Here is a 27,736-nt window from a genome sequence, read left to right as displayed (position 1 = left end):
CATATATTCTCTGGTTGCAACTTTTCATATATGAAGATTTGTTTAAAAAATGTATAGAAATTGTGATCTTCGCTTATTTCAGACATTTAATAAAGAGTTGTAAAATCTACGGCGTTGCCCTTTAAAAGTCATGTAATCCTGCTGTTGTAGAAATGAAGACAGACAGACATGATCTGAGCCCTTTGAGTCCAGATTTATTGATACGGCTGTGCAGTCACAGAGCATGGTGGCACACACGGCCGCCTGGCCGGCATGGAACAGTGACACACACATGCACGCACACACACGCACGCACACACACACACGCACACACACACACTGTCTGGCTATTCATGGATATCGTGGAGGTTAAATCTAAGGCGGTTTTCTTTTGTTAGCTGTTTGACGATCCACCTTTAAGGTTTTTAGAATTTATACGACTGTTAATAATTTGATCCTCATAATATGTCTACTTCTGTTTTATATATGTAAACACATTCAACGTTATCAACCTGATACAGCGTATAAAATATACAATTGGATCTTGAAAGTGGGGGGAAAAGATTCTGAAATACATTTTTTTATGTTTGTTTTGGTAGTGAGAATTCTTCACCAGCTTTAAACAGTCCACTTTATCACTTTTTGTCTCTCTCTCTCTCTCTCTCTCTCTCTCTCTCACACACACAAACACACACACACACACACACACACACACACACACACTCATCTCATTACACTCTCATAGATAGAGCATGTCACAGTGAGAGATCAGAAATGCACATTAAGTATTTTTCGGCAGTTTCTCACACACACACCCACACACACACACACGCACGCACACACACACACACCCACACACACACACGCACACACACCCACACACACACACACACACACACACACACACACACACACCCACACACACACACACACACACACACACACACACACACACACACACACACATGCTGTACATCAGTCCAACCTCAGTCACTAGAACCGTTTCAGATCTGTCATTCCAGAGTGATTCACACTAAACAAGGAAACAAAGCATCGAACAAACAACAGTTAATCAGTTCTGTAGTAACAATTACAAAACACCATGTTTAGAAGTCTTTAAATGTCATAACTACAGCTATGTTTCTGATTATGGTTGGTATAAATTCTCATTAAATAGTCATACAGTAGGCTAACACAGTAGCAAGTGAAAGATAGAGCAAACTACAAGACTGTACATGTGTTGGTCCCTTGGTTGCTTCACCAAGTATCAGGCAGGCTATTTTGAGCACACAACGAGTTTTGCATTTGTTCTATTTATAAATCTAATTCTCATATAATTGTTACACTTTTCATTTTTACAGTTTTGAGCCACTAGATGTTGTTTTTTTTCTGACTTCAGAGCTGGTGGAATAAAACATATGGAACAGACACACAGAGGGACGAATGAAACCAGAGTTAAGAGACAAAATGACAAAAGGAAAATGTCGTTACATGGTGAAAACGTACTATTTTTTTTTTGACAATCCAGCAAACGGTACAGTAAAACAAAAAAAGAAGAAAGCCATACAGCAATAAAATGGTTTTCTCAATGAAAGAGCAAAATATACCACTATACTATACTTCTGCAACATCAAACTTTACAGACTTTGCGACAGTTTCTAAAATAAAAAGTCTCTACTGAAGACTCTTCGGTGTGAATAGTTGTAGGAAGGTATGAACGTTTTCTTTGACTGTGCCTGGATCAGCGCAGATTCAAATGACATCACAAAATCAGTTTTCCTACAGGTGAAAACAAACAAATGGAAAGTACACATATATATATATAAATATATATAGGCACACATTCAGCCAGCTGTCTTGCTAACCACTGACTGTATATATTTCTAGGTAGAAAGTAGCACGTGGTTACATTACATGATCAACTGCTTTATGTTCTAAGTTCCCGTTATAATATAAAAATGAGGAGTGCGTATTAAAACAAAGAGGCAAAAAAATAATTCCTTCGGTTTCATATAAATATTTAGGTGTTGAATTATTGACCCTCTTTAAACCCCGTATATATTATATGTTTTAGTATATGTACCAGTATACACATGTACAGTATACTTTAAAATAACATGCCAAGAGCTTGATCTTGGCACAAACAAACTGGGGATTTTCATAACAGTTTAAAACATAAGGGAAAACAAAATAAAAAAATGCCAAAATGCTTCTTTTCTTCCAATGACACATGTTAAGTAGAATAGTAAAAGCTGAACCAGCATCACAGAGGTTCAATATGTTACATATGCACAGTAAGCAATATTTGCATCTCCTATACACGACATTAAAAGCCTTAAAAACCTGGCAAACGGACAGGAAGCGGATACAGTTAGGACTCGTAGCCTCGGATGCATCACAGAAGCATAACGGGATTGGCTGTAAACACGGCCTCGCACAGCAAAGCAAAGCTGCCGGAACAAAGCTGTGCTGCAAAACAAAACACAGGTGAGACTTTTCTCTAATTCAGCGACGATGTTGACATTTTGCTACAGCTTTAAATACATAGAAGAAGGCATCAAGAAGAAGTGTTTTTTTGTGTGACGGAGATATGACATAAAGTGTGAGGATATTAGACACATTTAGTGCGTAAAGTAAAGAAAAAAAACGTCATATATTACAAAAACTTGACCTTATGATATGTTTGAAATGCAAAAGTTGCATTCTAATTTTTGGATGTTTCTCACTACCATATATTACATTATATCCAAAAGGAAAATATCTGTTGGTGGATTGTGGAATCATATGATTTTTACTCCTCCTCAGATCGATACAAATTTTCAATATATACAGTAAACGCACAAAAACAACATGAACGTGAGGAACACAAACGCATCGGAAAAGCATTAAGAAAGTAAACAGGTAACGGGGAGGAAAAGTGAGCCACGGCTGGTTTCTTGTATTAGCCTCAGCAAGCATTAGAGACCCGAACAGGAGCTCCTGAAGCACAAGGACAAGTTGAGTTTTCTACATAGTGTGGGTGTGTTTAAGGAGTACTTTCTATGAATAGCAGTGCTTTAAACCTGTGAACTCACACTTACTTGTATGCTGTACTGTGTAGCAGATATAAAAGTCTAATCTAATCTGCATTTCCCACAAATGTGCACTTTTGTATTCTTCAGTAAGTACCAAAGTAAATCACTGTGATGTAAAGGATCTCTTCCCAGATGATACTGGTGATGTTAGAATCTAATAAAAAAGTGAGGACAGAGAAGCAGCAGTGGAGAGTGGGACGACTTGTACGACGGCTACGTGACTTAAACACACAAAGTAGAAGGACGTTAAAAACTGGCAAACTAAAAAAAAAAAAAAAGAAGTGTCTTTCCAAGGCCCCTCTTCATCGCCACCATCATCAGGTCATGAAGTCTCCTTCTGTGCTGTCTCCCTCAGGAAGCAGGGAAGTGGGATAATGCACGTGGGTAGAGCAGCAAGCTCTGCAAGCAAGAGCCCTGGAGTGTAAACATGAGTAAAAACGTAAAAACACGTTGATCACAGAGACATAAAGGAAGTGAGGGTGTCAGTTTCGTGGTGTCCTGTAGAGGGCGCCGCAGTCCAACTAATAGCGTTCCCTCTGGCGTGAGATTTAGTCCTCCCCCCGTACGGGTGAAAGCAGGTTCAGGTCGACAGCAGCGCAGCAAAGATGCAACAGTGAGGCTTTGATTCTCCACGACTCGCTCATTCCATCGCCACTTCTGCTTCGGCAAAACAAACATTCGTTAATTCAGGGGGGATGATATCACTAATCATCTATTATGGTCAGCTAATTATCATGGACTCTTATTTGTGCTGATCAAACGACAAAAAAAAGTTGGATTAATGATGAATGAGCTGTCTACGACGAGTGTCTTTGAATCAACGTTTACACTCACACACAGCTATGAATCTGCATGCAGTCAGTGTTCTTCCTCCTGAAGGGAGGAGTGTTTCTGTGCAGATGTTATCCCTCCACAGCCACAAGATTAAAAAAGTGTTTCGATTATTCTGCCCACTCGCTGAGGGTCGGATGAATGAATCACCTCCCTGTGTTATACAGCGATACGGTCTGAAAGCACGGCCAACTACATCCTGGACATTATAACCTTCAGAAAGGGGGGTTCATTGCTGCTAGACTGCATTAGTTAGAGCTCGGTGCAACTCCGTGTGGACACTTGAGTTAGTGCTGCGGGGAGAAACTCACCATCGTCTCCTTTGTTCTTGTTTTCTTCATCTTCGGGACATTCAGTCCTTTCAGACACTTCTCCTGAAAAGTCAGAAAAATCAGGTATTTTAGTGGTAGCGAACATGCACTTTATACAAACCCCCCAAAAATGAATTCCTAAAAAATGAAAAGAATAAAACATGAACTCATGCTGTGCAGCCAAACATCATTTTATATTCATTCCAAAACTATTTTTCGAACACAAAACAATTACTGGACCATTTCGAAAGCGAATGTTCAGAAAGCCAACGTGCACGGAAGTTTGGGCGATGATAGAAATTCTTACTGACAGAAATGTTCACTGCAGCTTCAACGATCACTTAGATATTCATGTCCATGTAGTGTATGTAAATCGCCTGGTGTCACCTGATGCGATGGTTAGCGGGAACGTACCGTTCTGCAGTGGAGGGCTCTTGTGTGTGGCGCTCCCAGCCTGCGCTCCCTGCTCCGTCTCCCCCGTATTACCCTCTGGTGGTCGGCTGACCTCGGCTGACTCGGGCTCCTCCCTCTCCCGTTGGTCCTCCTCTGGTTCGGGCTGTTCTGGTTCTGTGTCGCCCTCCTGGGGCTCCATAGCCACTTCCTGTTGGGCCTGCTCCTCCGCTTCCCTTGTAGCTCTCTCCTCCGACTCTGAGGTGCAGGCAGGTCGGCATGTGTGAGTGTCCGTGTTAATTCATTGCTACAATATTCTTACTTAAAGCCAAGAAGGGTCGAGAGAGCTAATTGGATAGTACAGATAGTCCTATCACCCATTTCCAGTATAATATATTGATCATAGCAGCAAAATATAGATTACAGCCACTTTACTGAACCAAAGCTGTAACTTAAACTCTATAAATATTGATGAATGATTAGTGGATTTGGAGAAAACAGTTTGTTTGCCAGGTTGAGACATCTCTTTGGCTGGTGTTTCACTCTGCCGTCGCTGAGTGAGCTTTGCAGTTTTATGAAACAAAATCCTGCTAGATCTCAAGATTTACCAGGACATAAGTGTCCCCAAATCCCCTCCAGTTTCCTGTATAGTCTTTTTCTTTTTTTTTTGTATTAGGTGCACCGTACCTTTAGAAGCCTGAGCTTTCCATCGCTCTCTATTCTGATAAACCTCTTCGTTCCACAAGGCCTTGAAGTTCTTCAGGTCCACCGTCAGCAGAGAGCTCTGTCCTGACGAGCTGCTGTCGGAGCTCTTCACGCTGTGCCTCTTGACCTCCTCTGAGCTAATACTGTTCAGACTGGACGGAAGAATGAAGAGGAGGAAGAGCGTTATAAAGGTAAGAACCAGACCGGGAGTCTACAGCCACGATAGCAGCTCTATGCAGATCTACTGACACAGTGGTACCTATTGAGCTAAATGCTAAAATGCTGATGTTTAAGCATGTAATATTTGATTTGAGCTGGTGATGGAACTTAATGACTCATAAACTGAAGACGTGATGTTCGTTTATTCGTCTAGCTAACGGTTAAATAATGTCTTGTGTTGTTTATACATTAAACCAACTAAACCTAAAGAAGTCAGCATTTAAGAGGCAGTGGTTCTGATGAAAGATGCTGTCAACTTGCATTATGGGAAGCTTCACCCACACTCGAGACTTAAAGTCAACATCTGCTGCTTCAATTCTGATCATTAGGCTACATCTTGTGCGGAGTGCCCCTTCTTTTAGGAACTACTTATCCAATAGCAATCAATCACCTCGGGCACACGGATGACTGTTTTTTTAATTCTGGATAAAGTGGTGGACCAACAAACTGACTCATTTGGCAAAAAAGAAATAGAAAAAAAGAGAGGAGAAGAGAGGAAGATCAGAGGCAGACAGAGAGCAGACATTGTTACAGATGATTGAAAGCAGCTATAAATGCTGGGAAGAAACAGTCCAAGGAAACCCATTAGCATCCAGGTGTGCACGAAGACAAGCAGACTGCACAAGTGGCAACACTATCGGAGATTTCCACTCGGTTAACTTCGACTGGATGCCCACTGAGTGATGCTAATGACTGCTGCAGGGGAGAACGGCGAGGCTGATATTGATGTGCAGGTACAACCCAAGATGCAGAAGCAGCTTCCTCAAGTATGCCTGTTTTTAAAAGACTCTTTCTTTAAAAAAAACTCTTAGTTTAATTAAGAGTGAGGCACAAACAAGTGGAATGTACTTTCTAATCTGGACGGTGACAAGGCCGCGCCCATGAAGTCAGCCAGTGGAGGCACAATCCCTTTGTTTTGTACCTCGAGAGGCCATCGTGTATGCCAATCTAGACGACGAGTTTAGCATCTCTAAAATATCAATTTCAAGGTGTGTGGCTCTGCCTGATGAAAGGTGGAGACATTTCCACGCACGCAAATGGATTACTCATGGTAGCCTCATCTGCTGTTCTCAATACTCCCATTAGATGTGCTGGTATTGCAGAGGAGGTTTAATCATGACATCGAGCTAGCAGTTACTCAGGTACGGGAGGTGAAGGGTGGAAAACGGCACATTTTTCCATTCTTGATTTAAGCCGGCTGGTTGATTAAAATTTACTCCGTTTGCTCAATGCTGCTAAGAAAGAAACGTTTAATTTGCAAAAAAGATCGCTCGGAGAAAACAGCTCACCTTGAGCGGCGAAAACCGGCGAAACCCGAATGGGACGCCTCGTCGATGAGCGGCTTGACGATGCGCTCCATCATGTCGGTCAGCACGGTGAAGGTGGGCACCACGATGAAGTCGATGAACCCTGCAGACGGAGGTATCGGCATACTGTCAGTTTCTACACATTCAGTGGCCCCTTCACTTCCAACTCCAAATACAGCTGTTACCCTGTGATCATTACTTGCATACATACTTATTTTACGTAACAAATGCACATACTTTTACCCTTTTCCTGAGCCTAACCAAGTACTTTTGTATCATAAGTAAACCTCAAATCTAATCATTCAAAGTTTATTTTGCAAGCAGAATGTATGCATGACTTTATTTCCCAAGGACAGTGATTACTAGCATTGCCTAAGTACCTAACCTGCATAGCAGTAAGTAAGCAAGGTCACATAAGGTCAAATAAGGCAACGTTGACTCGTTTTCATATGGGACACAAACCTGTGTGAAAATCATGTGTTTGTTTATTTCCTAAAAACTCAATCAAAGATAAGATAGGAAACTGTTCTCTTTAATAATATTACCATGACACATTTCATCTTAGGTTGTTATTTGAGGGATTGGTAGAACTGTATAGAAATAAAGAAAAGACCTTCAAAACAGGAGACGTCATTTATTCTGAAATAAACTCATGATGTACGACGGAGAAGCCACTCACCGATCTGGGACTGAGCCACCATTGTGGACTTCCGGTCGCAGAGCGGAGAGAAGGGCAGGCCCAGCTCGGATTCTTTGTCCCCCTGGAAACACAGCAGCTGTCTCACTCACATCCTTCTCAGTTTAGTTTCTATCAAAACGCACCCGACTCTCCAGACACACAGCCGACAATAACATGCACACTCACGCACGCTGCCACAATATACCGTATCCTCATACTTTTTCATCAACAGGCTCTGGATTTGTCTGGCCCCCCGCCGCCTCGAGTGCTTTTTGTGCCACAAATGTGTTTCATTTTCTTTTCTGATTTGTCACAAAAAAAGATGAGATGTGGAGTCGAGAGGTAACGTTCTTTGGAGAGACTATTTATTGCCGATTCATATCCCGAGAGATAGCGGCCCGCTGAAAGCCACCGCGGTGACAATGGCACTGATAATGAGAACAATGTGGATTATTAATGGAAGAGACGGAAGCAAAATGGCACCAGTTAGACATCTGTCTTTCTTATTGGCGTTCACAAATCCACAATCTATTATTCACAGCCAAATGTATTGTTTTATCAAAGAGGTAATGTTCTGCATTTTAATCTGCTGTGGTGATCATCATTTTTAAAAATGACAGGGAGAAGAGCATCTGCTCTATTAAACTTATGAATATGACTGCATATCTCACTCATGTAAAGCACCATATTAACGTAATCCTTCACTAACTTCATTCTTGGTGTGAACGACAACAAACCTAAACACCCGTTTTCAAGTTCTTAAAAAAGGGCCCTGGAAGTCTCATATTTCTGTTTCAGAAGTAATGTTTCAAATGTACGTTTTTTAAATTATACGATGTATTTTCTCTGCATATGTTGAAAACCACGCCATGTTCCCTCTACATGCACCTGAACCTCATATCTTCAGACCTCTGTGACCTCACCGGCTACGCCCACTCACCTGTCTGAAGAACTCCTCCAGTAGGGAGGTGGTCCAGCGGTGGTGGAGGTCCCAACTTTTGGCCGGGTGGCTAATATCTGCTGTGTGCAACAGCAGGGACAGGGCTTTGGGCTTGTCGATGCTGCAAAAGAGACCGAGATACAACAATTTCAAACAGTGAAATCAGGACAGGTGCAGCCAAATGGTTTTAAAGGGACCGACACAGGAAATGAGATCAACCCCCAAAAGAGAGTTCCACTTGTATCCGGTAGATCGAGACCCTGCTTACACAACTGTACTGGCAAAAACGACATCATGAGGACAAACACACATTTTGAGACAAATCTGCAACACCGTTATTGAAAAATAACGAGCAAGGAGAAGGATACAAGAATATTTACAAGGCCTGAGTGTCCCTGAAAATTGTAGAGTCAATCATAGAAAAGAAAATGGAAAAATGTCTGTATAAGACCTTGTCCTTGGCTGCCGAGCACTGTCGCCCCACGGCAAGACGAGGGCCTGTTTTAAATCCAGGTTCCTTCTGTGTTCATCACTTACATTGCAGAATGATCACCTCACAAGTACGGAAAATGGAGCCCACACAGCAGCCAAAATCAATGTCAGTGATTGGGGCTACTGTTTTATAATAGACTTGGCAAATGTGAACCTATTGATTTGTAACATCAAATATGAACTACATCACATTTAGTGCAAATAAGATGTAGGGCATAGCAGCAGGGTGTATTGTATTGTATGTAACATATATTATTGCAATGGCAGACTGCGTGAGTCTGCAGGTCCAGGAGCTTTCAGGATAATGCTGGTGATAATGTCAAGAAATCCCACAAAGAGTCCTAAACCAAACTAAAGTTAACCAAACAGGACTCTGCTGAAATAAAGCTGAAATAAACGCGGATATCTGTTAAAAAAAAAACTCACATGCACAGCAACCTAGAAAACAGAGCAACACCCATCCATCCATCGTCTACCGCTTATCCTGTATTCAGGGTCACGGGGGGGTGGAGCCGATCCCAGCTGTCATTGGATGAAGGCGGGGTTCACCCTGGACAGGACGCCAGTCTATCACAGGGCCGACATGAAGAGACAGACAACCATTCACGCTCACATTCACACCTATGGGCAATTTAGAGTCACCAATTAACCTATCCCCATCCTGCATGTCTTTGGACTGTGGGAGGAAGCCGGAGAACCCGGAGAGAACCCACGCTTACACGGGGAGAACATGCAAACTCCACACAGAAGGAACCCAAACTCGAACCTGACCCGGGAATCGAAACCCAGGACCGTCTCGCTGTGAGGCGACAGTGCTACCCACTACACCACCGTGCAGCCCACAGAGCAACACCTTCATTAAAAAAAGAGATAAAAAAAAAATACTGCCTACATTAGGCAAATCGATTTTCTACACTTGCGATGGCGGGAAGAAGCATCATCTCACCTCATCAGACATGGGCGGTGTTTGAGATATCACCTGATAACCGTATCAAAATATCATGTTAAATGGCCTGATGCATGAATGAACAGACACACTCTAATAATATGGAAAATGGGCACTCAAATCACACACACACACACTGACACACACACACACACACACACACACACACACACACACACACACACAAACAAACACACAAACACACACACACACACACACACACACACACACATGAGGTTAAATAGAGGTGAGAACGCCTGGCTCAAATTTCCCTTCATTCCATTTGTGGCAGATTGAGTCTTAAAGTGCACTCAACTCCGGCCCGGAGCAGACTGGTTTGAATTACTTCACATAAGAGTCTATTCAGCATTACGGCTTCCTGCGGATTGCAATCTTGTTGATGTGCATGTGTGTGCCCCCTATGCTGTCGCCTGATGATTACCTTCCAGTCAGCACTCTTTGAACTTTGAGATATATATTCTCAAGGATAGGAAGCGTCACATTGTTGAATCCTACACATGTTCTACTTATTCCTACTTCACTGCTTCCGGAGGTTGTTTTTTTTGTAACCATGTAATCGTGACAAGTGCTGTGCATTGTCGCAGTGAAAGGATTACCCCGAAGGTCAACGCGTTTCCTCTCTCGTCAGCATCGGCCGCAATGACTCATCGCGTCACATGATAGTGTGCTTGATAGCGCTCTGTTTATTTCTGTTTGAGGACGACAGCTCTGTCGGCTGTCCGTCACCGTCGAGGGTGCTGAGCTCGGAGTGTGTGAAAAGGAGGTTCTGGGTGCAGTTTGGTGGCCGGGGGTGCGACAAAGTGCATTATTGTTCACTTGCTGTTGTCTCGTCTTCATTTAACATTGATTTGCTGAATTCAAGAATCACTTATGTTCTTTGTATGACTTTTTGTATGTGGGGGAGGTGAGCCTTACAGCAACAAACAGGACTTTCACGTAGGAGGTCGCTGTTCATGTCACGTGTGAAACCAATATTCAACATTGACTTGTTTTTTAAGCAAATATCACAATCTTTTCCTAAACCTAACCAAGCAGGTTTAGTGCCTGAAGTTGTTTTGTTTGAATTTTCGTTTCCGATAAGATTGGAAATGAGTGTTAACATGCGTGTATCACAAAAATACAAGCCGTGCAACATTAGCGCTGGAAAAGATGACATTACACAGTTTGTGGGCGGCTAATGTTTTCTAGCGGCTCATCTTATCTGCAACAGCCCACAGTGTGCCAGCAGACCTGCCAGCAATATTTTCTGCCGTCGGCTGTTGTTCACCGCAGTGTGCAAATACATTTCACAAATCTGGTGTGACTGCACCGAAACCTGCTGCAGACTCCCAGCACAGAAACACTAAATATCCTGTGTTTTTGCCTGAGGGGGCAACACCTCACTGTATGCTTGTCCTGCATGATGCACGACATTTGGTACTATTTGGCCACAAAGTCCTCATTCTATTTCACCTGGACACTGGATATGATCCCAGTCCATCTGATGAGGACATGAATGTTTGGTTCGTTGGAAATGTTTGAGTGCACCCTTAGGGCCGAGTTAATTGGTTGTAAACAGCTAGAGGTGAGTACTGCACACAGGGTTGATGAGGATGTAAATCACTGGGACGAGTAAGGAGCGTAAACAGTAGTGAAGGATAAGACAACCGACCCCTCGGGTTGCTGTAGGAAGTTCTTCATGGCCTTAACCTGCTGGAAGTGGCAGGACATATCTGTGGCCAGCACCATCTCCACCACCAGGGCCCGCAGCTCTCTGGACGGAAAAAAAACAAGAGGAAAACACACCTGTCAAACTCACAGCTCATAAAAGCCAACTTAGTTCAGGAACTCGCTGAAAGATAATGAAGCCAGCCAGCACAGTTTCTGAGAGCTATTTGTAATATCTACTTTGACAAGTCCCAGGTTATGCTGTGAGAAATTGGATTGTAGATGTCTCCTTTAATATATTATCACACACCAACCGTTCCATTTAGCACTAAGTTGTTGGACTCGAAGGTTATCCAACCTTTCAGATTCTTACTCCATCGAGCACAAATGTCAATCTTGAAAAATAAGTCTGTTCTGCTTGACCTGCCCGGTTTCCCCATGGCTGCCTCCTGGTCTGTCTGCAGCTACAACGTATTTCCCTGTGCTGTGACGACGGTATTTCGTCTCCGTCTCTCTTATTGTCTGTCTAAGCATCCGTCTCACTAACCTCCAGTCATCCTTGGAGAGGTTGTAGAGGATGTTCATCTCATCATCTTCCTGCAGTAGGCGGTACGCGGCACTGACATGGTGACTCTCCAGCACGGAGCGGTCATTGTACAGGATGGCTGTGTCTGACCTGTCGAAGGGAAAGCAAAGCATTGGAAAGAGCTGCTTATAGGGAAATGATTGACCCCATGTTCTTTTTGCCACTTAGAAGGAGGTCCACCATACAAGGGGAGACTCTTGAGGGATGAAATCAAACAACAAATAACAATTTAAGAAGAATGGTTTATGTATTACCTCAACTGTAACAATAATATATCTAAAGCAACACTGTCAAAAATATACATAATACAAACTCATTCAACTTTAAGGTTCCTCCCTCTGAAATGTATCGTGTATAGAAAAGTTCATGTCTGGAGATTAAATCGATGAAGTTTTAGAAGTTTGTGAATTAATTCTCTAAAAGGTTATAGAAAACTTGCTTTATGGTGAAAATTAAGAATAATTAAGGGTATGAAGATGGGCTTCATCAAGAAAATGATGAACTTTAATTACAATTAGAACAGAAGATGTGTTTACAGTGTGTTCTCTCCCAACTCTGAGTTTGCAGCTCATTTGGACTCCCGTCGTGCCGCGGTGTTATTACTGCACTACAGGCGATCCCGGTGTGATTGTGGAGCCCCCTCGCCGCAAATGAAAAACATTGATCGGGTGACTCATGCGTTCATGCATTTTTGATCGTATGATCCATTACCTTGTCTGGATGTGGAAGTTGTTTGTCGTCCCCGTGTGCTCGTAGTCATGCACTGCCGCCGCAAAGATCATAGCAAAGATCTCAAGCTCCGTCAACCAATGCTGCAGGCAAAGAAGAAGGAGAAGAAGAAGGGGGGGGGGGGGGTATTAAAAGAAGTACATATAGAAGAGAGATGAGGGGGGGGGGGGGGGGGGGGGCAGCGAGATGGAAACAACAGCAACATTGACAGCAAAGAAGTAATGAACAGTGGAGGAAAGAAGGGACAAAAATTAGAGAAGAGAAATGAGAAGCCAGTGAATGGAAAAAAAGGAAAACGCAGGGAATGGTAACGACGGAAAGATGCCGAGGAGAAAAGTGATATAAAGGATGCAGAGAGGAGTATTTGGCATGAGGAATACATTACAGTCAGGGACAGAAGAAAACAAATGGGGGGGGGGAGGAATGGTGGGGAAAGCAAAAAGGAAGCTTTAAATAAGACAAATTCTACTGAAAAACACTTTAAACTGCAACACTTCTTCCTCTTTGTCACTGGGACTAAATATAAATAACAACGTTACATCACAGTACATTTTTTGTTTGTTGTTGTTTTTAGCCCTTTGATGCATGCTTTGTAATATTGTAATAATAATAACTTTGACTTGACTTGGTGAGGACACGCATAACGCTTTTTTATCTGCCTTTTTGCAAGTTTATTTGAAAAAAACAGCAACTCTTCAATGAATCACTCGACGTTTTGGGAAATGCACCTTTTCTCTTCTTGCTGAGAGTAAAATGAGAATATCGATACCACTCTTGTGTCTGAATGGTAAATTCAAAGTGGAAAAGGGTATTTCCCAACTGTCCAACCATTCCTTTAACTGCCAGGAGAGAAAAAAAACAGCAATTGTGAAAATTGAGTTTGATAATGCAACCACCACACGACCGCCTGAATCTAAATATCATGGCCAAAAGAAGATATTATGGACTGTACCTGCGTGCGTGTGCTTTTATTTATGGTTTATGGGCGCTCATGTTTAATCTGTGCGTGTTTGCAGCATCCACACACCTGTGAGTGGGTATTTTCCTCTGAGATGGGAGTGCACTCACGTACACAGCATGGGGATTTAGCTCAGGACGCCCAGTCGATACTGGTGACTAATCAGCGGTGGGGGGATGGGGGAGTCATTAAGAACAGGGGGTGGGGGTTGGGAGGTGGGTGGGGGCAAGATGGCCAGTATATTTCCTCATGGGGCCGGCTTTATGAATGACCTGTTGATTGTTGATTTAATGGAGTCTGGAGGGCCTGCCGAATGATAGATGCTGTTCCCCCGCTCTCCCAGGAGCCTCTGGTTCTAGCTGTAATGTGGTTTACTCCGCAAGCCACTGCCCAAAGAAACGCACCATGGCGACAGCTGTCGCAGCCACCTTATTAAGGTGATTAAATAAAAACACTGTAAGTGGGGGTGGCCAGCTGGTTGGCTGGTTGGTTGGGGACTTTGAACTCAGCTTTAGCGAGGCTATGTGGTGTGGTTTTTTTTTTTTCGGTGGGAATGAACTAAGCATCAGAAATGCCCCGAAGTCACTCCAGTGGGAAGCAGTGAAATATAGGTCACCAGATGGAAAAAGAACAAAAGCAACATGAAATATGAAGGGTAGATATTCAGCAACATTTGGGAAACTTCAGACTTCAGATATTATGACTATGACCATTTATAATTGTCATATATATTCTTAGAAATGCGGTTGATGTTCTCAAACCTGCCCTGAGCGAGAGTGGGATGCTGTATTTCTTTAATGAGAGAGAGATTAAAAAAATAAACCATATTTAGATGACATTTCATTACAAAGCTACAATGAGGCTGGCAGCCGACGGAGATTCTCTGAATATCGTGTGAATAATGTGATTTCACAGACTGAGCTTTTCCTACGAGGAGCCAAACCAACCGGTTTCTGTAGGCGTGTAACTTACTCACCACCATGCCAGTCTTGAGCAGCAAGTAGTGTACAGTCTGTGTGACATCAGCGGCGTGCATCAGGTTGTGGTAGGGGTTTTTATGTTTGCTGTATCCCACTTCCAGGGCCTCCACGAATGACACCACCGCAGAGATGGGGATCTGATGGCAGACGGAACAACAGCAAAGTGACTACCAGCTACAAAAAAAACAAAACACTGCAGACAGTGAGAAACTTCTTAAAGCTACTGAGTGATTTAAATGACGAGCGCATACAATTTCAAAGCACGCAGAGTCCCATCAGCATCTGAAATTGATGTCATAAAATCACGGATCGTGAATCATTCCGGCGACTGCGGACTACCATTACATATTCATGTCGGCTTCATCGCCCGTGTCGTTTACTCTGAGATGCTGTCACTTAAAGCGGAGTGTCCTCGGCTATAAGACGCCGTGGAAAATCAGATGAGGTAAAGTAGGCCCGGCCCCCTTCATAATATAGTCATTATCAGTGTCTATACTGTGTGTACATGTGATATTCTTGCGGCTTCACCTTGAAACGGCTGATGAGGTCGTATCTCGTGAGCAACTCGTAGAATATGAATTTAAGTGCGTGATCCCCGCTGGCGTCGTTCAGAGCGAATACGTCAAACGACCACTTGTCCACGTGCTGCGTGGGGGGGGAAGAAAACATTCAAATGATGACACGCGTCCTCCTCCAACAATGTAGTCACCTTCACAGAAAAATTGTTATGATGTGCGGCGCCGTAAGTCAAATACTCAGGGGTGTGTCTTTTTTGATTTGTTTTGGCACATGAGGGTACAAAGATGTTATTTCATATCTGCCTGCCTCGTCTTGGATGTGCGTGCGAGTGTTAATACCTTCAGCACAGATATGACAGAAGGGGGGTAGCTGAGTCCCACCATATTGGAGGTACGTCTGTACATCCTGTTCGGATGAGATAAAAACATCAAATGAAGCGCACCGCTGAGAAGAAAACACCAGAGGTTACCACAGCAGCCCCAAACCACAGCCTAGAAGGTTCCCCCCCATCAAGACTCACTATAAGCCCTCGAATCAACACAACGCAGGATGTGTCTGTGTGGAAAAGGTCGAGTCGAGAGCAAGGCAAGGGCATCGGTACGTTTTTCACATGCAAAAAGGTTTAAGGCTGTTTCGAATGCGAGGAAAAGAAGATGGATTAATTCAATGCAATAGAAGTTATTCTCAGAGAGATTAGCAGAGTCATTGGAGGCAGCAGGAAGACGGGAGAGTTGGTGTTCATTGTACAAAATAGCAGAAAATATGCCATTATTTAAAAGTAGGGCGGTACAACAACTTCCACGAAAGCAACTAATCGTTAAGCTGTCCATTTTAGTCAGAGAATTTTTTTATTATTTTCATTTTCATCCACCCCATTCTTTTCTTCATTGTCAATATCCTCTGTAAAAAAACAGATTAAGAAAGATTATAGTTTACATGTTGGAGGCTCGCTGATTGGAACAAATGCATGTTGCATGTTAGCGTGTGATAAAGCGCAGCCTTGGAGAGAGGGAGCTGTTTGCAGCTCTCTGAATGATTGTGTTTATCCGAGCTTGCCAAGGCTGTGATGATGTATGGTCGACTCAGGTGAGTGAGTCACTGTGCAGAGGATGAACACATATTTCCAAAGGAATGAAATGTTGAAAGGACCAGACCCCGGTTTCAGACCAAGTTGTAGTGCTTTGGAGTGTTGAATTGTCTTCTCCACCTTCTCAGCAGTTGAGAAATATTCGCTTCCGATGAATAATAATCTCACCTATACAATTTTCTGTATCCATGTTATTTTCTGTTAATCTCTATAAAAAGATTCTGCAAGTGAAAAAATCTCTCAATAGAAACAAACTGGCACTTCATCAAAATAATAGCCCATTCATTTTCTTTCAACCGACTAATTCAGTAATTGACTTATTGTTACAGTTCTGCACTATATATTTAATAGAAAGTGATTTTGCACACAGCCATTGTTACCTCTGTGCTGAATTACCTACAAAAAGGAAGTTTCAAGTCTCTTCAAATCCATTTTCATATCAAACTCAAATGACCTCAACACGGTTTCTGCCTGGAGGGTTAGAAAATCAAATTTCGAGACAGTAAAACACAATGCTCTGCCACGATGTAAAAGGTACGTGCAGTAAGAACATTGGGGTTGCCCATTCATTATTCACGGCCAAACTGGGGATGCTGATAGAACTGCTTGAGGTCTGTCTGCTCAACCCTTTAACAGTGATAGATTTATGACTTCATTTGGGGGAGGAGACAAAGGCGACAATCAATATTTATTATTTCATTTCCACGACGATTGGCCGATATGTGAATGTGCTTGTGCATCGAACACGCATTTACCTCTCAACAAATATGCCAGCCTGGACGGCGTGGACGATGCTGCGGAAGCGAGGTTTCTCTTCATTGCGCCGCAGCATCAAGCCCATCTGGCGGGTGAACGTGGAGGCCAGCCAATCCCGCACCTCCGAGGGCACCGACTCTGACTGGATGTCGCTGAGCTCATCCTCTGTGTCCACCAAGCGCCTGAAAGAAGGGATGGATGGCAGGTAAACGCGTAGAAAAGCAACAAAAGGAAGTGAGAAAACAGACAGATGCAGACGAAAAGGAGTAATCAAATATTTTGCAGCTCTTCAATGAGAGGGAAAACTCCAAATCCCAGCGCTGTCCGTCAAATAATATCACCTCTTATGCAACAGCCAAACATCCCAGGCCTCTGGAAAACACCAGGATGGGGAGTATTCAAATCCAATTGTGCAACATAATTCCCCACAGCTACCCTGTGTTGACATGTACGGGGGGGGGGATCAAGAGCAAAGCCTGTTGGTCCCCACCCTCTGGACTGAATACATGTTCTTATGGCAAAGAGAAAGCATTCACATCACACTGATAATCGTGGCGCTACATGGATTCCGCACTGGAAAGTTCATCATCCTCCATCCTGGAGTGGTCATGCCATCGCTGACCCTAATCTGGTGAGATCTAGATGACGAAAGGCTTACATAATTCCATAAGCCTAGTCATACGTGGGATTCTGGACTTGCACTCAACTTTACGTTGACCTTGTATATTCCCTCACCTTAACCCTAGCTTAACATGTTTTGATGCTATAACAGCGCTCTTTCCATGACCCTGAAAACTGTTTTGTTATGTTGTTGCTGTTGGGATGAGACACCGTTGACTGTACATATCACTAAACAAATCGTTGGAGGTCTGTGCTCTCAATGATTATTGATGCATGAATATGCAAGTAGTACTTTAATGTTTGTTTTGGGTTCATACCACTGTAGTAAACCAGCCGATGTGTAGCTTGCTATTCATGGTAGCTCGCTTTTGGTGATGCTATGAACTCAGACAGGACGCTGTTTGATTAGCCAGCGTATCTGGGATTCACAAAGCAGCAATAGTGGTTAGTTCAGTCAGGATTGATGAAACCTTGTCAGTTTCCACATCTAGGTCATCAAAGTACAATAACATAAGGTAGTTTATATATTAAAAACACATTGGAGTGTGCAGTTACTCTTTTATCTATAACTAGAAGGGCACTCGGAAAGGTGAAATACAATTTCTGTATCCGCCTTTTTTATTTGGATCTGCTCCAAAATCGAATGGGTTCATCCTTGGTCAGTACTTTTCTGTAATCCTGTATCCCGTAATCCACTTTTTGGGGGCTTGTGTTTCTTGTACAGCAAACGGGCGACAAATGCATTTTGTTATCCATCCCTGTGTTGCATAATGACAATAAATGATCACGGAATCCTTGAAAAAAAAGACAAGCGGACAAACAAAATGAACTAAAAACATAACCTCCTTGGCAGAGATTAAAATGCATGCTCTGAAAATAATACATAGCTGATTGAGTAAGGCTGCGGTTTGCAGTAATACAAGTTATACGTTTAGTGTATCATTTGTCATATTACTGTGAGATTCTAATGATTGTCATCCATTTCCCAACATCTGGGTTTTGTCAGCGCTGCGCTGTTGTTCTTTATTAATGAACCATGTCAATACTTGCTCCACTGAGCCACTCTTTTCTTACCTCGTCTCCTCGATGTAAACCGATTCCAGCACCGACGCTGCATACTCGAGGTTTTTCTTGAGGTCGGTGAGGGAAGCCTCTCCTCTCTCCAGTTGCTTCACCAGACATCGTAATCTAAAACAGAGATCCAACAGTCATTCAACAAATGGGATTACTCCCCTGCCATCTCAACATGATGAATTCATTTGCTACTGGTATTGGATTAAACTGGTTTGGGTCTCCCGATGCACTGAGCACTGGAATATTTTGGGTTTTTTTTCTGTTTTTTAGTAGGATTGCAATAGACAGCAAAAAATGTTATTATCACATAAACCAGTTGGCTTTTTAAAGTGTACAGATTTTACATTAGCACAATGTGGGACTGTAACATAACAAAAGTGTGCCACCTTTGAAACGATCTGAATTTCTCAACATTGATTCACTTCATGCACCCAAAGTGCGTAATGGTATTTCTAATATTCTACAGCCCTGGCAAAACCCCTCTCTCTATAAATAGACCCTAAAGAGCAAAGCAACTTATCATCCATTTCTGCACACTGCAACCTCTTGCAGTATACCACCTGCTGCTGTACTGGAGGTCACGCGCTCCCTTTCACAGTGAATGCCCACAGAGGCCACGCTCGTTGTTGAATTATTAAGCAGAAAGGTGGAAAGAGGAGGTTTCAGATGTTGTCATTGATTACCTTCCCTTCCATTTTCATCAAGTAAAAATGTTTCTGTGGAGAAGGTTGGAAGTCTAAATGTCCATGAATGTAGTCAAGCTCCACCTCCAACACTCTCAAACTAAGCACTCATAAACCTAGCATATTTCAATATTTCATGCAGAATGCACTGTTCCCCTCAATTTCATGGACATCTATGGTATAGTAGTTCTGACATTTCACTCTGAAATCAAAAATATCAATCTGCAGGGGATCACAGAAGTCATAAGAACACATTGTCTAGGAACCATAGAATGTCTGTACAAACTATCCAGAATATACTTGTTGAGATATTTCAGTCTGGAAGAAATTCACCGAAAAACAAATGTCATTAAATCTTTAAATCATTCAATATTTGCGACGTCAATTGAGTATTTAAAATCCCGCATTGTTTACATCCATGTTCACTAGCCTGCGGTTCTTTTCTTCCCTGCTTTTGCTGGCACATTGCAGCATATCTTGGCATGTTCTCACCACCTGGTGTTTACGGGAAAGGTGAGGTAAGGCTGCACAAAATAAACAAAACAGGGAGCCAATCAGTAAAACCGCTCCATAGAGCTGCTAAAGATCGAAAACCTCCGTGTTGAGCTGACAGCTATTTTAAGAATCATAAGGATGTGAATGGATGATGGGTGAGCTGCAGCTCTAGAATCACACCGCATGTCATTTGGTTGGCACTAATGATGGTTATTAACATCAGCTGTGTGCCAGTGAGCTTCCCTGCTAATATGCAAGAATAGAAAAATACCCTCCTTCAACAAAGCTCCTTCTATATAGACTGCAATTCACCAAAAATGTTGAAATTTGCTCAGTTGGTCATTTGCTTTATCTTAACGTCCTGGAGAGCTCACGTTGAAGAACATGAGCACATGTATTGAACTAAATGTCCTTGGTGAGTGCTTGTTTGTCACAGTTTGTTGTTGTTAGGGTTAGGTAATGAACAGATTATTTTAAGGAGAGCATCCAGGGGGGCTTTATAATGAGAAATGTTTTTAAGTGTTGAATCGCAGGATGCAAGACAGATATGATACAACACAAACAAACAAAAAAGTCTTTGGCTCGTCATCACAAGTCTTTGTTTTTAGCCGAGTGCCAAAATGCACGATAGATCAATGTCTCTGACAACCAAAAACCAATTTGGCTCATTTCACCGGCTGTCATTACCCAGGTAGACCACGCGCTGCTTTAATAGCACAGGTCACGCCCAAAGTAACTCCTGGGTAGAGAGCCAACGTGGAAAATTCATTTCAAGCCAGAGAGGGAGCCAGTAGGGGTGGTGGAGCAACAGCCATGTCTTTTGCTATGGCTTGACCGGTGATGGAGAGGCAGTGAACTCAGTTTCTCAATTCCTTTCATTATCAACCTCTCACTCTTGATTCAAGCATTCTGGGGGGATTTCCGAGTTTTGTAATACTGTCCATGAACATTTTAGTATATAAGATGTTTTAAGAACTCCAAATAATACCCATTTTCATTATTGATTATTGACTTAATCATTTATAAGATGCCACATTAAATTTACAATTATGTAAAACAGAGTAAATACTTGACAAGATGAAATCAGCACATTTACACTGTAAATGTAAATATTTTTTTTCTGATATAGATTCTTTAAATTTTAAGAAAACATTTTATGAGAAGACAATAAGATAATGATGCTGGCAGTGGTATGTGTACTATAAACAGAAGCTATAAGGTGAATATAGAGAGTATTGCCTTGAAATACATTTTGCTCAAACTGATCTCCGGAGAATATTGCTTATACATATACATGAGAGGCAGTTGACAGTATTGACAAATATGGTGAGGCACTGGACTGAGCTGCTTCTGTATGTGACAACATTTATACTGCACAGAGGTTACAATCTGAGTTTAGCATTGCAAAAAAATATATGATTGTTTGGAACATACAGAGTATATAAAAGGAAAGCAGAAAGATGGTTTATAGACATTAAATCTATTCTACCCAACATTAATTCAAGCGGATCATCGTTGCTAAAAGATTAAAATACAAGAGCTACTGTTATCTGTAAAAGATGAAAATAAACATTTTTGTTTGATGTGCCAAAGATAGATTTTTTAGTGGAGTCGTGAAGTGGGTCTTCTCCTGAAGTCTACCACCATCGACACATATATTATCTTAAAAATAAAGAGTCTTAAAATAGAGTTTCATATGTTCTCTAAAGATTGCATATTATAAAATTGTTGTGGCTGAACCACAAGCAGCTCAAACTGCTGTTTCGTTTCAGTCTGAACAAACCTGTCATCTGCAAACTGACGTAGTTTGACAGGGAGCTTTTATTGGAGCTGCAGGAGGAAACAGCCCATGGTGATGATCGGTTCAAGTTCAGAATCTTTGATGTGTGCTTCTCAGACTTATTATGTGATGTTTGACAGCTCAATATGTTGTTGACAACTGCAGCTGGGCAAGTTTAGCTGGTAAAAGCTTAACCAGCAGGAGCTCTGATATCCTGGTGTTGAAATTCACCTAAAAATCCTGGCACATCTACGTGAGCTGTCAAGTCAAATATCAGGAGTTCAGGACTTGTCCAACTATTTTCTTATTATCATAGTAGCAACAATTATTCATCAGCTACAATCATGCAGCACCCCCTAACCATCACGTAAATAACATATCTCATACAATTATTTGTATTCTCTCATTGATGGGGTTCCCCCCCCCCCCTCCCCACTAAACTGACAAATTCCAGTGGCCTCGAGCTTAAGCAGGCCAGTGACAGAGCACGGCAAAGACATGAGCCTCCAGCTGTCTGCCTCTATATCTGAAGATGAGAGATTTATTTGTTTTCCCGCAGGGAGGGTCAGCAGAGAGCGCAGAGAGGAGATTAGAGTAGGTATTCAGCATCTTTCTCCTTTATTCCTATTGCCTCCAGCTCTTTGGCCTCGACTGACCCGCTCAGAGAGAAGAATGGCGCGCTGCCCTGCGGGGTACAGTGGAGCTCCACAATGCTCAACCTCTCATCGGCTGTTGTGACAGCCAGAAGTGAACATGAAAAAAGGGAAATTAAACAGCAGAGGGTAACATAGCAACAGCTTTCTCCTTCCCCCTAACAATCGCTTTGTCACTCCAGCAAAAAAAACACTCCCTGTATCTCCACAGGGAAGATATTTTTATGTGAAATGTATTCCATTCTGACCTAACTCATCAGGAAAACAGGTCCGTTTCTGCTTTGAGAGGGTGCAGCGGTAGTCAGGACCTATTTTCCACATGCTTAAATGGTGCTGGCTGAGTGTAGAGGGCTGTCAGGACGCAAAAATTGGTCACCGTCTGTGTTCCAATGACATTCTAGCCTAGACCGTGTGTAATCAATGGCCTAGGGTCAATGTAATCACCCGGGGAGATTAGTGTGCTTTCAGGGAACACACACAGGTTTTCAGGCTGATAAGCGGAACAAGGCCTGTAAAAACATGATGAGCGAGTTAAGCCGCGGTACCACGTATTCCGGAGCCTCGGCCGTGATTTGTGACTGCAGCGGCAAAGAGGTGCGTCGGTAAAATACTAGAGTCCTAGGACATCTATGTTTTGGGATGAACCTGGGATCTAAGGCCTGGATTTAATCTGGAGTCGGCTCTGATGAACAGAAAGACATGTTTTTCTATTGTGGTGAACATTCAATTGTATTCTACTTAATTCGTTGGATTGTCTTTACATGTTGGAAGAGTACTATGAGGTATTTGAATGATATAAACAGAAATGTATTGAATTAAAGGTGAAATCGTAAATGTGTTCATTGGCTGACAGAAAATCAATGTGCAATTGTTTTAAGAAAAACGATTTCTGCACAAATCTGGAAAGAAACAATTATAAAAAGTGACACATAAAACATGTTGTAAGTAAAAGCCAGTGCGTCCTATCAAAATGTCCTCCCTCATCTCTTATTCGGTGTTGTTGTGTAACGTGAGCTAAATGCCTAAATAGAATTTAAAAACAAATGTTAATCTGACACCCACGCTGAGGACTTTAAGGTGGCCATTAAGTTTTGGGTGGCGACAACAACAGCAGGCTCTTGCTGCCTGATTCTGACTCAAATTAAAAAATGACAAATACTGCGTACTGCAAGCAAGCTGCTCTTTCTGAACAATACTGGTATCTCCTTCAAAAAGTTCTGATATCTGTTCTAAACAAAGCCTTTCCCGTGGGAGGCTGCAAATGACAGATGTGACAAGAATGGCGGGGGGGGGGGAATGAAGAAAACCTTAAAAAAGATCAGTGGTTGGCTGATCAGCCCACTCGTGTCAATGGTGCCAATCAAACCCAAAAAGATGAAAGGTAAAAAAAAAAAAAATCATTAAAACTATCAGCACCGAATAAAAAAGACAGTCAATCCTTTAGATCAAAATCCTTTGTTCATATTGTTGGAGGTAAAATGAATTCAGTAGTTTAATGCAACAAAAGAAACACACATTAAGTGATACGACCCTCTAATACATTTACTGTATTTGTTCAGTATCCACCCTTTATGCAAGAAACCCACAAGCTATTTTGAGATACCATGCAGTTGTCTTTTTTTATTCACTGAAAATGAACAAAAGAGTTTAGTTTAGGTCTATATAGCCCAGTGGGATAACTCTTCCCAGTACCAATGACATTCAAACCTATATACTGTATTATAAAGTTAGATGTAAACTTAAAAGGTTAAAAGGTAAGGAATAACATGAACATTTTTACTCTCAGTGCTAGATAGAGGGATTATTAGTATGCAGATAAAAAAAGATAAAAGAATCTACATGTGAGTATTACACAATTTACAACTTGACCCTAAAACTCATATACCTTCATCTTCAGTCATCAGCTCCTTTTAAGGCTATAAGTACGTATTTACTACGTATTTACGTGTACTGCCTTTAATGCTGCTGCATAGTATTTGAACATTTACAAAAGCTGCTCCAGACAGGACTTGGCATAAAAACAAGTGAGTCTTATCTAAAGAAGGCAAAGGAAAGTCAGATCAGATGCTTTCAATCCTCCCTCTTCAGTGAGATGAACTTAAGGTTTTGCCGCTGGCTGTAAGTCTTTTGACTCTGACAGGTAGATTAGTAAATATAAGCAGACTGAGTGAAGTTCACCGCCGGTGGGAATGCACAGGCTTACACGGGGAGCAAAAAAAAAAAAAAAGAAGAAGAAAATCCTGCTTGATTCCGGACTGAACGGAAACGGGACAGAGGGCTCAGCAGGGTTTTTCCCTCCGACACGACCTGCATCAAGAGAAACACATTTTTCCCAAATGTTCCCCTTGGCGCTCGCTCTCTCCCTCTGTGTGTATGCACTCATGAACATGCATTATGTGTGAGAGAGAGAGAGAGAAATATTGGCCCGGAGAGAACCAGCCTGCACCATTGGGTGACGCAATCTCTGCATCGATTTGTATACTATGTTTGCTTCACTTACAATGATTATATAACCCGCATTTGGGGCCACAACACCCATAAAGTGGGCTTAAAGGAGATATAATGTTGTACTTATACATATGTCAGCACAGTATTTAGTGTGTGAAGGTAAAAAGTGCATTCACTATATCAGCAATATTTTAATAAGACACAAAGAACAGTAGTAGAAACAGGACAACAATAATGGCTGCATGTGTCCATTATATGGACATAAAGGATATAAGCCGTACAACAAAAAACAAGCTTCAGCAAATTTCGGGCCGGCACACAGTGACTCAATGAGAGGCGGGGCACTATGTGGCAACAGCAGAGGGTGGGTGTTTCATTTACCAGCAAGCATGCATTGAGCATTCATCAGCCATATGGGCTTTTAGTGTCCAACTCTGAAATATAGCATCATGGATTTATATTACAACCTCAGATTCGTGCAGTCTCTCACATACAGATATGGCTAACTTCATTGTAATAACGTGTATTAATGTTGCTCCAACACTTTCAAATTTTTCAAACTAAGTTTAGCCAAATTATTTAAACGTGTGGTGGTCCTCAGAGCTCGACAACAATAGAACACATTTACCAACCAACGGCACGTAAAAACATCAATTTGACGACACGTGTGCCGCAAGTAGAAAAAGAGCTGTTTCCAAGGGACGCTAAAAAGTGATGCACACAACTGGGACACACTTTCTGATGCCATGGTTTTTGGCTAATAAAATGATAGTTGTATATCTGTGGTGTCGCCTAAAATGTAAGTGTTTTTTTCTGATTTGATTGCAGATTGTAGAGCTGCTCTTAACGTTGGACTGTTGTGCTCCTAGAATCATCAAAGTGGTGTTTTCACGTGTCATTAAATGCATGTTTTTGCATTTTCATGTGTTATCAAATCAATGTTTTCGTGTGTCATCAAATTTTTCTGTGGAATTGATGTTTTGATGCGTTTTGATGTGTCTTTATGTCATAAAATAATTTTTTGTGTCGTCAAATAGATGTTTTCATATGTCATCAAATTGATTTAGTCATGCTTCAAATGTATTTTGTCATGTGTCTTCAAGTTGTTTTCATGTGTTCAAATTTGTTTGTTTTTTTTGTCATCAAATTGATGTTTTTCTTGTGCCATTTTGAATGTTTGTGTAACTTCAAAATCAATTTGATGAAGTTTTTCGTGTCTTCAAATTAATGTGTTCGCGTGTCGTCATATTGTTTTGTTTGTATGTCCTCAAATGTATGTTTGTAGGTCGTCAAAATTAATGATTATGTGTCTTCTAATTTATGTTTTTGTTTGTCTTCAAAATTTATGTTAATGTGTGTCATCAAATTGATGAATGTTTTTTAAAAGCTACTCAAGATTCGGCAATTTGGTGAAGATGTTTCTTTATTTGCTTGTGTTGTGTCTATTTGAAACAAATGAGTGCACCCAAAAACTTGGTATGCACGAGTAAAACTGTGAATGTGGACAACTACAGGATAGATGGCAGGGTAATAGGATTAGGCTAATTGGGAAGTCTTTAAACTGTGATGGGTGTTTACAATGGACAGTCTGGGTAATAATTTCATCAATTTTCTTCACTTTATTTTCCAGAATAGTTGGGTTCACCAGGGATTCTGATTACGGTTTTTATTTTTGTTTCGGCAAAACTCACCTCTTAACTTATGTGCAACATTTGTATTACCAATAGGGCAACTATATAAACCTTTGGAAATAAGAAAAAAAAAGAGTTTGAACATTTCTTACATTTCTCCCCAATGAGACAATAAAAAGAACTGCGACAGACTTTTTCCTCCCCATAACTTATCCTATTCCTTTTCCCTCGCTGTGTTATGTCCCACCCCATTATCCCGTTTCAACAGGATACACATCACATTGAGCAGCTAATGATACAATGTAATGAAACCTTCATCCATCAAGTTGGCACATCAGAAAATGTTGAGAATGATTTGGAAGAGTATCCTTTACACCAAAAACTCCTTGAAAAAAGAAAAGGATAATGACGCCTGACTGTAATTATCAAAATTGAAATCTTAATGGCCATCTCAATGGAAAGTAGTGCAAAGATAATAGAGGGAGAGCATTAGGGTGGACAAGAGATCAGAGAGGCTGATGAATATAATATGAATGCAGGGTTGGACTGTTGTATGTGTGTTCATGACCATGTGCATACATATTTGTGTTGTGTCTACAAGAATCATACTTTTTTTTTCGAAAACCCAAACTACATTTAATTTACACACTGCTGGAAATTTGACATTAGTTAGAAAAGGTAACAGATACTCTGTCAACTCTGACTCCAAACCTTGTCTTCATTTATTAGTTATTGATATAACCAGATGCACATCGATGAAAACATTGTTTTGTCGTAGCACGCAATCGTAGACCGGTGGTGAGATTGAGGGCGACTTCAATTAAGGTCAGGAAAAGATTGTAGCCTTAATTTAATTCTAATACATTTCTTTAGAGGAACTAAACCCCAGACAGAAGACAGACAGGCAGCTGGTAGAGGATCAGCCCTGGACTCACCCTTTACCAAATCGAGTATGCTTCTCTTCTCTTTGCCAAGGTGAAATCTGCTTGAATATAATCACCGTGAATAGCACAAGTCGCCAAACATGCATGAAACCTGAACAACCAGACATGGCCAATTAATACTGTGACTCACGCCATTAATTAGCAGAAGAGGGGGGAATGGGTAGCGAGGGAGAGGAGGTCAAATAGAAACAAACAAACTTGTGGTAAGAACTGTGAAATCAGTGGAGCGTAGACACCACTGCAGGATCGCA

At 41.7% G+C, this 27,736-nt stretch overlaps 1 protein-coding gene across 4 annotated transcripts in view; it reads right to left on the bottom strand.

Moving 5' to 3' along the window:
• pde1cb (phosphodiesterase 1C, calmodulin-dependent b) overlaps window positions 1–27,736 on the bottom strand; it is an 88,529-nt gene that overhangs the window by 11,878 nt on the left and 48,915 nt on the right. For 3 of the 4 annotated variants that reach the window (XM_084007171.1, XM_084007169.1, XM_084007170.1), the window contains 15 exons: window positions 18,852–18,965; window positions 17,156–17,338; window positions 15,652–15,718; window positions 15,323–15,439; window positions 14,791–14,931; window positions 12,839–12,939; window positions 12,089–12,217; window positions 11,546–11,647; window positions 8,436–8,556; window positions 7,496–7,577; window positions 6,799–6,919; window positions 5,273–5,442; window positions 4,610–4,843; window positions 4,196–4,258; window positions 175–3,710 (listed from right to left, as the gene is read on the bottom strand). In XM_084007171.1, coding sequence (XP_083863297.1) covers window positions 3,694–3,710; window positions 4,196–4,258; window positions 4,610–4,843; window positions 5,273–5,442; window positions 6,799–6,919; window positions 7,496–7,577; window positions 8,436–8,556; window positions 11,546–11,647; window positions 12,089–12,217; window positions 12,839–12,939; window positions 14,791–14,931; window positions 15,323–15,439; window positions 15,652–15,718; window positions 17,156–17,338; window positions 18,852–18,965 — 1,762 coding nt within the window. In that variant the 3' untranslated portion in view covers window positions 175–3,693. Of the gene's footprint in view, window positions 1–174; window positions 3,711–4,195; window positions 4,259–4,609; window positions 4,844–5,272; window positions 5,443–6,798; window positions 6,920–7,495; window positions 7,578–8,435; window positions 8,557–11,545; window positions 11,648–12,088; window positions 12,218–12,838; window positions 12,940–14,790; window positions 14,932–15,322; window positions 15,440–15,651; window positions 15,719–17,155; window positions 17,339–18,851; window positions 18,966–27,736 lie in introns of those variants that run through there. The other variant, XR_014596964.1, reaches the window with a different exon arrangement.

The sequence above is a fragment of the Eutrigla gurnardus genome, assembly GCF_963514095.1.
Source record: "Eutrigla gurnardus genome assembly, chromosome: 4".
In the NCBI taxonomy this organism is placed as follows: domain Eukaryota; kingdom Metazoa; phylum Chordata; class Actinopteri; order Perciformes; family Triglidae; genus Eutrigla; species Eutrigla gurnardus.
This window is presented reverse-complemented; position numbering and strand designations above follow the sequence as displayed.